Below are 11,421 nucleotides of genomic sequence, written 5' to 3' on the forward strand. Positions count from 1 at the left end.
GACATATTAGAATAAAATATTACATTCCATTGCCCCGCGAGCTATTTCTCTCCCCCATCTTTCTATTGCTTTTGAAGTTCAACATACCAGCCGACCAGGATGAAGATCTTAAGATGAAAAATGATGCCTCAAACTTCACATATTGACCCAAATGAAAATGCTAACGGCGATAGCGCTGTTTATTTGGAACACATCTCCCTCTGTTTTTCTAGTTTTACTTGTGCACTTCGCTCCAGGAAAGCAACAATTACATCTGTTTATATCTTGATTCCTGTAAATGGCACACTAGGGCAGGAAACACGTCAGGTAATAGCATGTTGTATCTTCATCTCCGCGTCTTTGCATTCGTACCTCTTTTCCTGAGGGCTTCCAGGTGAACTGAGGGGCAGGCAAGCCATAAGCCGAGCACTTCAGAGTCACCATGTCTCCTTCCTTCCCAACCTCGCCTGCAGTGGGAGACTCAATCATCGGCTTTCCTGGAAAGGGAGCGAGAAAGCCAGCGAACAGGGACATTCAGTTATAAACAAAAGCAGCACAAGCTCAAACACGCATACACACACTGTAGATCATTTCAGGCTGGTCCAAAATATGAGTTGACTGAAGTAAAGTTGAATCGTCACCTTGGGTTATAAAATATGAAACGCACTGGGCTAAGTTCACTGAAACTGAGAAAACAAAGTCAATGAAGTCAGCATCTGGTTGAATGAACGACGGCTCAGCCTGACATGCAGACATATTTGCCTTGTAGTTGCAGTTTCACAGTTTTCAGAATCAGTCAAGAGCACCAAAGTGAGTACAAAAACACTCAAGGCTGCTCCCAGTAAACCTGCATCTGATACCGACCTTTATCGTGTTTACATTGTTTTCATCATTGTGAAAAGAAACAAAGCACACACAACAAGTTTCCATCAGAAGAATGGTCTCTGTAAAGCTTAAACACGGTGGGAAGGCTGCTCATATGCTGATCTTTGTGTCTCTATAAACCTAATTTAATGCGTGGCGTGAACTTTCAGCCGTACTTTAAACTCATCATTTCAAGTCAAAAGACTTCAAGTCAGAGAGACTCATGCTCACATATGTTAGCTGATGTTTTGCAGTGCACTCATAGTTTCATCCCATATAGAAACTAAATGATCAGAGTAGGAAGCCACACCTTCTTTCAGATGCATCCATGAACTGAACTTCCTCTGAGTGAAACAATACTCTGCACACACCCAACACCGACCATTGTTTAGTATTCTGTGTGTGTGTGTGTGTGTGTGTGTGTGTGTGTGTGTGTGTGTGTGTGTGTGTGTAGTGGTGGTCTTAGATAGGTAATTTAGAAAAAAAAGATTACTCTGCTTACAAAAGAGTATAAAGCACCATTTATTTTGCTCCTAAGCAGTAATTCTCATCCTTATAGGAGGTTACGTAGAAAAAACACATGTGTAGGCTGTGCATGTAGATCTGTGTGTGCGTGTGTGTGTGTCACCTTTGACGGTGAGGCTGACACTAGCCTCGGCGGTCAGTCCCGGCACAGATGGTACGGCTGCAACACACATGAACTCGCCGGCTTTATCGTAGGAAACCTCTTGTATTGACAGCGTGCCATCCTGAGAGAGCACCTCGGAGCCCTGGAGGAACACACACACACACACACACACACACACACACACACACAGAAATAAACCCAATTGGACAGACCTCACTTCTTTCTTTTTATTCTCTGCATGAATGTGCGAGCAGAACAGCATCGTGAATATCTAGTTTGAAGGCGCGCCGCTATGCTGGGAAAGCAGAGGATGAGCCTTTGCACACGTTGTTCCAAAGCGCAGCGATAACAGATCAAAGTCAGTCCTCCATGATGAACCTGTCTCTTGCAATTCTTCTCAACTCCTTCTCATAGGAATCCTTCTTACAAAGAACAAACACATTCTCTACCCAGAAAACCAGCAGTCAGTGAGTTTCTATCGCACCCAGGAGACACAACAATAGATACACAGAATACAACCACGGTCCCGACACCGAAGGAACAGTCTGCACATCACAAGTGGAGGAGAACAGATGAATACCAAAAGACACCACTGCTACGGCACCAGTATCAGAAAGTCTCTTCAAATAGACTGTAAGAGTTCTTTTCTGCGGGTATTTTACTACATTTTTTAGAGCATATATTTTGTTCGCCATAGAAAAGAGACACCAGAGGAAGTGCTTTTTGTTGCCATTAACTATTAGCTTTAACCTGCCACGCTCAGAGTGCAGCAAATTATTTATTACTCTAATCATCTGTTAGAATGAAAGTACGCATGGCATAAACAGAACTTGCATTTGGCTAACGAAACAAGCATTTATGATAAATTCTGAAAGATATCAGTATGACACAATATGAAATTTATAATAATATAAAATGTGCTTTTCCTCCTTCACAAAATGGGACAAACACCAGCGTCTCTGCTGCAGTTGCTGCAATTGGATACAACATAATGCAGCTTGTGTTACAGGCCCACAACTGTCTTTAAAGGGGGCACTGCCTCCGATCCAAAGGGTCTAGTGTTGTGTAACAGCTGCACGCACATCATGTGACACTGTATGTGTCGCATTAGGGCATTTTGTCTTATCTAAAGAAGAAAGGTACTGTTGTTAAAAAGTTGAACCAGGATCACGAAATGACCAAATATGGAGTCCCGGGAAAGACTGAGCGACTGACTGAGCCAGTTTATGTGTAAGACTGACGGGTTTGCACTTTAAAAACTGTTATCTAGGAATACTGTTGAATTCTGTTGACAAATGGGAAAGCAACCGAGCCCACCTTTTTCCAGTGAACGGTGTGCGGAGCAGAGGCCTTGGTCTTACACTGCCACTCCACCTTGTCACCGAGCATGACGACTTGAGGCTCGACAGGGGTCACGGTCACTGGGTCAATGTCTAACAGAGAGAAAATGGACAGCAGCTAAGAGAGAGGGAGGAAGACACATGAAACCAGAGGCCCTCTGCACACTCTAAGGAGTTAGAGAAGTGCCACTTACAATTAAAAGCTTCTCATCGCTTAAACAACCATGTAATAAGGTGGTTAAAACAGCCGTACTAAGAAGAATATAATTTTTTTTGTAAGTACAAAGCTAATTGCACATACTCTGAAGTTAAGCCCATTTCGAAATCCGAGTGAAGTCTATTTGATGCTCTTTCTGGGCTATCTCCACTTAATGTGTGCGATAAGATCAAATTAGGGAGTGTAGTTGGGATAACATTAAAGTAACAGATGAACTGTGAAAAATTGGATATCGGCCTCCTGAAAGGATTCCATTAGTGCTCATTCAGTTCTAACCCTTTTAATTCTATGATTTACAGATGAAAAGAACGCCTCACTGCAAAGGCACAAAGTACACAAACAGGAGGTGAATCATTCTTTCTGTGCGCTTACTTAATTCACTTAATGCCCCCACAAGTGATGAGTGTGTGAGTGTGTGTGTGTGTTTTCAGCTCACTCACAGTGGACACTGAGGTCGATAGTTCCACTCAGGTCAGCCTCCATGTTATCGAAATCTATGGCCGTGCACTTGTACATGCCATTGTCAGTGCGCTTGACAGATTTCAGAGTCAGGAGACCGCCCTGGCCATTGATGGGTTCATCCTAAAGGTGGAAGGACGTGAACGTTGTGGGTTTTAATCAAAAAACTAAATTTCTCTCTCAAACACACGTATATGTGCAGAAAGTGCGCACGTACATTTTTAGTGAAGTCAAACTCAGGCTGAGGGTTTCCATCAGTCTCACACTTCATGGTAACAGTGTCGCCCTCTTTGACGGGATCAGTGTTGAGCAGGGAAAAGGTCGCTTTCTCAGAGGGATCTAGATGGACAAGAACAGACGTGGAACAGGTGAAAATTCCTCCTATGGGCACATTTTCTGTTACACTGCCTATCATCAATCAGGGATGTGTAATGCATTCCAGGAGGGGTGTTTTACTGAACTCCTCTTTCCTTGTCTCATCATTCTTCTTCAGCTCAATATTCAATTCCACTGTGGTTGCATTAAAGTATGTTTTGCAGGAGGAAAGATATGCAGCCAATGAAATGGGTCCAGAAAGATAACACTAATAGCTGTTTGTTGACGATATTCATTTTTAAAGGGCGCACATTATTTTCTTAAAAGAAAAAGTAACTTGAGGATGGATGACAGGGAGAGGTTTACAGAACTACAACTATTTAGATTTATTTTCGGAGATAAAGCTTTTTTTTTTGCCATGCTGGCGTCTACTACTTTGGTCCAGACTAAAATATCTCAACAACTGCTGGATGGATTGCCATGAAATTTTACACAGACTTTTATAGTCACTAGAAGATAAAACCTAATGACTTTGGTGATCCTCTGACTTTTCCTTCAGGGCCAGCAGCAGGTTAACATTTGTGGCTTTCAGTGAAATGAACTATCCAGTACTTTGGTTTATTACTAAATCCCTGCAAAATCCTATTAGGCTCAAATGCACTTATGTTTTTAATGCTAATTCACAAGTGTTAGAACACTTAAAACTAAGATGTGGATATGGTTACACTGCTAAACATTAGCATGTTAGCATTATCATTGTAAGCACATGTGCATGCTGATGTTCGCATTCATTCACTCAAAGGTCCACTGTGCTGAAGCACGGCCTCACGCTAGCTTGCAACAAAAGCAATACTGGAGGCATGAACAAATAAACAATATTACGCAGCTGTACAATTGTAAATCCGTAAAGTAACGCAGCATAACAGAGCAAATAACACACAATAGCAAAAACGTCTTCCATTGGAGATTTTGAAAGTAAAGCTGCACGTCAGGAAATCATTAGTTTTTAGTGATCTCTCACTTTTTCTCTTCAATCCCACATCTGCCTGGACTTCATCGTCTCTGTCTGGTGCAGCAGGGGAGCAGCAAACTAGCCTGATAAGAAACCGTCCCTTGATAATCAAGCAGATAGCTCACAATGCTAAAAAAAAATAATTATTTTGGAGTCCTGAAGCGCTGCTGTCTAATCGCTGACATTTTAGGAAATCCGCTTATTTAGTTTCTTGCCGACAGTTAGATAAGATCGATACCACTCATGTCTGTCCAGCAAAAATAAAGCTCCAGCCACCATCCAGGGAGTTTAGCTTAGCATAAAGACTGGAAACAGGCAGAATCAGCTAGCTTGGTTCGCTGACCAGCACCAGTGCTCCCCACTAATCAAAACCGTTGTCCCTGGCCTCCACTCACAGTTGAGGTTGATGGTGATGGTGTTGGACTTCTTCTGTTTGATCTGGTCTCCGGGCATGCTGTACTCCACGGTGCACTGGAACACAGAGTCCTTGTCTGCCTTGGTGGGCTGCATGTACAGGGTGCTCTTGATGGTGAAGAGACCGGAGGCCTCCTTCACCACCGAGGGAATCATGTAGGTCTCTGACAGAGAGGCGGGAGGGCAGAGGGAGGAAAGTAAAGCACAGATTATCCTCTGCTTTGTGCAGCACATGATATTAGATTATATCTTTGTTCATGAAATTTGAACAAACAGCCAGAGGACACATACTCTCTTTCCTGTCCTTGACCTCAGGTAGGGGCTGTTCATCTTTGAACCAAACAATTCTTGGCTGGGGATGTCCGTTCATTGTCACACAGGTACCGATCTGTTACACAGACAAATGTAGGGGGGCAGAAAATGTGTGTTTTAAGTGTTCCTGTGAAATCAGAAAATATGCACTCACACGCAGGACACACACACATTTCTAGACATTGCACATGCACACACACCTCAGAGCTGGTAGTCTCTCCTGCAGAAATGGCCTGGCTGGACGGCCTTGTGAGCTCTGGCTTCTCGGGAGCGACTGAGACAGGAAGCGGGAGGGGAGAAATCATTATTATATCATTATGATTCAGTGCAAGGAAAACCTTTAACGTAGACGCAAGCACAAACACAAGCCAATTCCAGATATGCAGTCCAACCCACATGACTGCTGACCGTCTTAATTAAGCCGAGCAGTAAATATCCTGCTGCACATTATTCCACTGCGTCCTGGTTCACATGAGCTGATAAGGGTAAAATAACAACAAAAAAAAGCTCACACACAACCACAGGTGTGAGCGTTCCCTCTTGTTTCTCTGCTTTATTCCCGAGCTCACTTGTTCACATGCAAGGTCATCTTATCGCCGCCTGCAGCTGTCGACTGCTTATAAAAATAAACAGTAGATGGGTATTCCTCTCTCTGTCTCGCTCACTCGACTCTTTGTTTTCAGCCCCTTTTGTTACGCCGCTCTCAAAACTGAAGCATTTTTAAAGTCATTCCCTTTCCACTTAGTGTGCAACGCAGGCAGCTTTAAGTGCGCACTGCAATTTACATGCACGATGAGGACTTGTTAGCGTTCAAAAGCTGGTTTCTTCACGCTAAACGCTCTGAACATAACTAAAACTCTCTTTTGCAGCCTCTTACTTTCAGCTGAATAAACAGCAAGACGTACAGGCAGGATTATTTTGATTCTCTTTTAGAGCATTTTTGCTCAGCAGACACACTGTTTACTTTCTACTGTACACTCCCCCGAGAGAGAGAAACCAGGCAATCACTGGCGCATCTCAACCCTCAGGAGACCTCATAACTCAGCCCTATTGAGTTAAGGCAGGGCAGACACACTATAATTCATCCCCAATGAGTCAAGTTGTCAAATGTGGACAAAGAATAATTGTTGGTTTTTGAGACAGGTTGTTTTCTTACAACTGTGTGCATTAAGTGCATCTAAAAAGGCCTTTGTCAGACAGCACTGAATTGAGGTATTGTCCACCACTGCCTGGCCCATTCACAATTAATAGCTTATTTTATGAGATTGCTTTAAACTCCAGTGCCTCTGAGTGCACAAATGTTAATGGTTAACTTACGAGTTATTTTTCAAGTGGAAGCTTGACTAAAGAAAAGGGCCGTTTCGCTACGCTCCCAATGCAAACTTCCCCCCTTTAGATTGATTGATCAGTCCAATCCGAAATGCAAATGAATCATATTCATTTTGGTTAGGCCACTGAATGCTAAAAGTATGATTGATGTTGCTGTGGGGGTTGCTGTGGGAGGGACAAGGACACACAGCCGGCATCAAGGGTCAGCCCCCGGCGCCTCTGTGATAAATCTGGACCGTTATTAAGGTGAGATATATGAGACATGACAGGTGTGATTGAACTATTCATCAATTGTGTCAAGAGTGATTAGATTGTGGTTAATTGACCTCTGGGGAACTTATCAAAGGAAACTTGTAACCTCAGGCACCGGCAAAGGCTCCACATGTGGTGGAAAAATATTAGCTTGAGTTTGCTCAGTTCTTGACAGATGTAGAGAACTGTGAGAAATTATGATACTATATATGTATGAAGAGGTTTTGAATGGAGTCACTTTGAGTAAATGCAATCAGCAAAATGAATGTCATGCATTAGGCCTGAATTAAGCTACTTCTAAATGAAAGCATGCATGAACACACACACACAGATTTGATTAAAGCCATAAACCTTTAGCGGCAGTGACAGTAACAAAACAAGTCATTAATTCCTCACATCACCGACTGGTGGGAGAGTGAGGAAGAGGGGAGGGGACTCTGAAAAGGTCATGCTAACGCCATATGAAAAGCCAAAGGGCACTGGCCGACTCACAGAAGACTTTGAGCATAGTGGAGGCGTCTCCAACCCCAGCGGGGCCAGTGGTGACGTAGCAGTAGAAGACGAGCTCGTCGGTGGGTTGAACCGAGGAGATGGTCAAGGTGAAGTCCTCTCCGATGGTGACCCGCCCAGTCAGGATGGTGCCATCGTCGCTTTTTCCCTCGCCGCCCTGGGAGCGGAAAGCCACGCGCTTCCTGGTTCCATGCTCTTCCTGAATGGATGGAGAGACAGAAGACGGTTCAGAGAGTGGGTGGGAGAAACATGAGGAGTAATGGAAAGTCCTCTCTAAAAACATTTGAATAAAGAACATTAATATCTGGAAACTACTTACAATGTAGTACCATTCGACAACAGCGTTGTTCGACGGTGGAGAGACACTGTATGTGCAGGGCAGTTTGGCAGTCTCTCCTTTTAACACCTCCACCTTAGGAGCCACCTTCACGACAACAGCCCCATTACACACTGTTGAGAAAAACACAAAGACAGAAAGGTATGAAGAATATGATGAAACACTCAAGCATAGGAAGCCAGAGGGACTGAGAGCAATGTGAGTTGCAGGAGTGACCTAAGAGGTGCTTTAGGGATGCAGTTACATGTCTTTTGCCTTGACTTTGGGTCTCCATTGGAATTTATTGTAACTGCTATAAATCCAAACAGACTACCGGAGCTACAAGTATCAGTACTCCCTTCAAGGTGCATGAACTGCAGTAAAAACTGTTAAGGGACCCTGAGGAATCTAGAAAGCCCTCGTCACTGTCAGTGTTCTCCATTCAACAGGGACATTAGGATGCACACAGTGCCCCAGATATCAATGGGAGAGCTGCAGCTAGGGCACAGGATGGACCCAAAGTGGTTCCTGTGGGGATGGGGAACAGTATAGCTCTCAAACTCTCTTCACATCCAGCTATGGAGAAACGCATGAAGCGACACAGAAATTGCATTACAGAGAGGAGGGGCAGGAAACGAGGGAAGGGGAGCTGGAGGAATGGAAGGAGCTCCATTTCTGCTAATGAAGTCACTGCAGCACATGCGGTGTCGTAAATCCTATGGTACGCTAACACAGAAAAACATCTGCAAAGAAAGACATATGGACGGCGTATTTCATATGTGCACTTTGGCAGGTGTACGTGAAATATAGAGCCTGGCAGGCATGAGATAAATCTAACTGATGTGCCAGGAAGAAAATAGGCAGAGTAATGAGACCATGTACTTTCACAGAAATAATATACAATTAAAAAAAAATGTTTCTCTACAGTAAATAATGGATGCCAGCAGTAAACAACCACTAAACAACATTCCCCAAAATCTCCCTATGCTGCAAACACTGCAAACATTAAGGTATAATTAAAAAAATCAGAGCTACACTATATTCAATAAGTATGTTGGACATATATGCTGCTAATGAACAACCCAACCCCATAGTATGTATGACAACATAAATTAATCATGGCATCAATATGTGAACTACAAAAATCGACATTTAAATAATTTATTTGTTGTGAAACCGCCAAGAGTCGGGCGGACGGACTTGTGGGACTCGTATTTGTTTGACAGGCTGGTTTTAATAACGGGGCAGAGAAATGCAGACGGGGAAGATGAAAGAGTGTTTGCTCAAAAAATGTCCAAAGAGAGATGAGAGGAGCTGAGGGACGACCGCCTTGTTATCACTCCACCGCGAGGAGGAGAGAGAGCGAAGGACGGAAGGAGAAAACAGGAGGCAGAGAGTACATATGGAGGAGATAATGGGCAGAGATGTCAAATACACACTTTTTGCTCAGTGTGGTGTGAGACGCATTCCACCAGGGTCAGACGCTGTGATTCACCATGACCCACAAAACACACGGAGGTCAAAGGTCAGTCAGGCGTTGACATTTGATGAAAAGATCTCATGTCTCTCTCCATGTATTCTTTCACTTCCTCTTCATTTACTTTTCCACTTCCCTTGCCTCTATTTTTATCCTGCATCTCATTTTCCTTGTGTTCTTCTTTTTTGTCCCCCACGTCCAGTATTCCTCTCTCTCTCTCTCTAAATATTTCCTTCCATTAGCTCGGTAGCTCTCATGTGTAACAACATTAGTTTTACAAACCGAGTCTCATGTTTCGAGTTTGAGAGAGGGATGTAGCCCAAAAGAAAAATCCTCCTCTGTTTCTGCGCCAACACAAACAGCAAAGCCAGACGAGCAAACGAACAAGAATGTGCTAGTAAACGAAGCACTCAGGATTTAAGAGTCCCGTTAAGTGGTGCATGGGAAGAATACACACTCACACACATACCACATTAAATCAAGTGACTTATTGGCACATCCATAGAGAACCTACATCTTAACCCAGCCACTCAAGGTACTTTGAAAACACATGCAAACATGAATCTCCAGCTGAAGGCTTGAAAATGAAATCAAGTTTCTTCACAAGTACTGGTTACTATCACACCACTGACCTCTGAGTCTGTAGGAACAAACATGTGTGGGTACACTTAGCTGGTATAAATCACTCAACCTACAACATTAGAGGAGATATTCTGTTAGTTCACTTGGAGGAAATGAATAAATTATACTGTATCAGTGTGCATCACACCATGTTTTTGGGAGATTGGTAGTTGCTCAACCTCCTTGTGCACAGACATCAAAAACAGTGAAATATTAATGTAAACCACACTTGGGGTGCCAATTCTGTCACAACATGGATTTTGCAATGCTGTCATTACCTTGATAAATGTTTTAGCATATTAAAAATAATGTGTTTTAATTTGGCTGCCATAACATGCAGGTGGAGTGCTATGCATATACTCATAGAACTGGAGTTACATCCAGTAACTACCATTTTCCTTACTATGAGGCAGACATGAGGATGTGAAGGTAACATTACAAATACCGCATGCTAATTTCTCTGTTGCTGACTCCAAGAACCAACATTGGACTCCACCATCCAAGGAAGTGGACACACAGTGGATTTACTTGATGGAAATGTCCACACAACAACTACAAAACTCCTAATACTTCAGACCGCTTTGACGGCATTACATAACAGGATTCACTTCAAAACTGAAGTTCAGGCTTAGCCTCATTTGAAGCCAATTAAATTAACAGAGTAGCAGCTTGGACGCTTCAAAACTGTCTTTCACGTAGCTTTTTGTGTAGTCTTACATAGTCAGAGCTAACGTTATCTCCACCTTTCATACTGCAACACAAGCTCAGCTGCTTTTGTTGTTTAAGTTTAGCTGGTTTTGCTCTATAAGCATCAAAGCACAGCCTCACTGTGTCTGCAGACGTCTGGACTTGCTGTATTATATATATAAAAAAAGAAATATTATTAACTCAATGTAGCTGATGAAGCAGTCACAGTACTTCAGGTGAGCAAGCATGCATTCATCTGCTGAGTGGGCTACTCTGTGAAAGTCACACAAAACTGATCACATTCACTTCCTGTGGAAAAATACTGCAGTACAAACAGCTGCGTATTCATGTGTCATAGTTTGTTCTCACTTTACTATCTCTGACAAAGTCTTGCAAGACTGGAATATATAGCTGAGTCTTCACTTTTAGAGCAGCTAAAAGCCCTAATTCGTTCTTTCGTGGGATGAAAATAGTCATCTATTATGATCTACTGAGAATGTTTGGGTGTTTTTTATGTCTATTTATCACTTCATACCCGACATCCACTGTTTTTTTCTCTTTTTAGTCAGTAGCTGCATGCATGTAAACAGAGCTGCTGAGGCAGTTGCCATCTGTACCACATCTTTCTCTCTTTGCAGACCCCTCTGCCTCTCACTTGATTTTAACGTACGTGTCACTCTCACCCTCTC

General features: G+C 43.0%; 2 protein-coding genes across 7 annotated transcripts in view; one reads left to right on the forward strand and one right to left on the reverse strand.

The window, feature by feature from the left end:
- The window catches only part of apoc1 (apolipoprotein C-I), a 351,086-nt gene that overhangs the window by 42,722 nt on the left and 296,943 nt on the right, over nt 1-11,421 (forward strand). The window lies entirely within an intron of this gene.
- bcam (basal cell adhesion molecule (Lutheran blood group)) overlaps nt 1-11,421 on the reverse strand; it is a 50,202-nt gene that overhangs the window by 9,563 nt on the left and 29,218 nt on the right. For 3 of the 6 annotated variants that reach the window (XM_070967299.1, XM_070967297.1, XM_070967295.1), the window contains exons 2-11: nt 7,951-8,081; nt 7,614-7,830; nt 5,741-5,814; nt 5,520-5,616; nt 5,210-5,392; nt 3,705-3,826; nt 3,469-3,610; nt 2,789-2,904; nt 1,472-1,613; nt 352-476 (exon numbers count right to left, since the gene is read on the reverse strand). In XM_070967299.1, the coding sequence (XP_070823400.1) occupies nt 352-476; nt 1,472-1,613; nt 2,789-2,904; nt 3,469-3,610; nt 3,705-3,826; nt 5,210-5,392; nt 5,520-5,616; nt 5,741-5,814; nt 7,614-7,830; nt 7,951-8,081 (1,349 nt within the window). Of the gene's footprint in view, nt 1-351; nt 477-1,471; nt 1,614-2,788; nt 2,905-3,468; nt 3,611-3,704; nt 3,827-5,209; nt 5,393-5,519; nt 5,617-5,740; nt 5,815-7,613; nt 7,831-7,950; nt 8,085-11,421 lie in introns of all 6 variants that reach the window. The other 3 variants (XM_070967298.1, XM_070967296.1, XM_070967294.1) reach the window with 1 other exon arrangement.

This window comes from Chaetodon trifascialis, chromosome 7 (assembly GCF_039877785.1).
Source record: "Chaetodon trifascialis isolate fChaTrf1 chromosome 7, fChaTrf1.hap1, whole genome shotgun sequence".
Taxonomy (NCBI): domain Eukaryota; kingdom Metazoa; phylum Chordata; class Actinopteri; order Chaetodontiformes; family Chaetodontidae; genus Chaetodon; species Chaetodon trifascialis.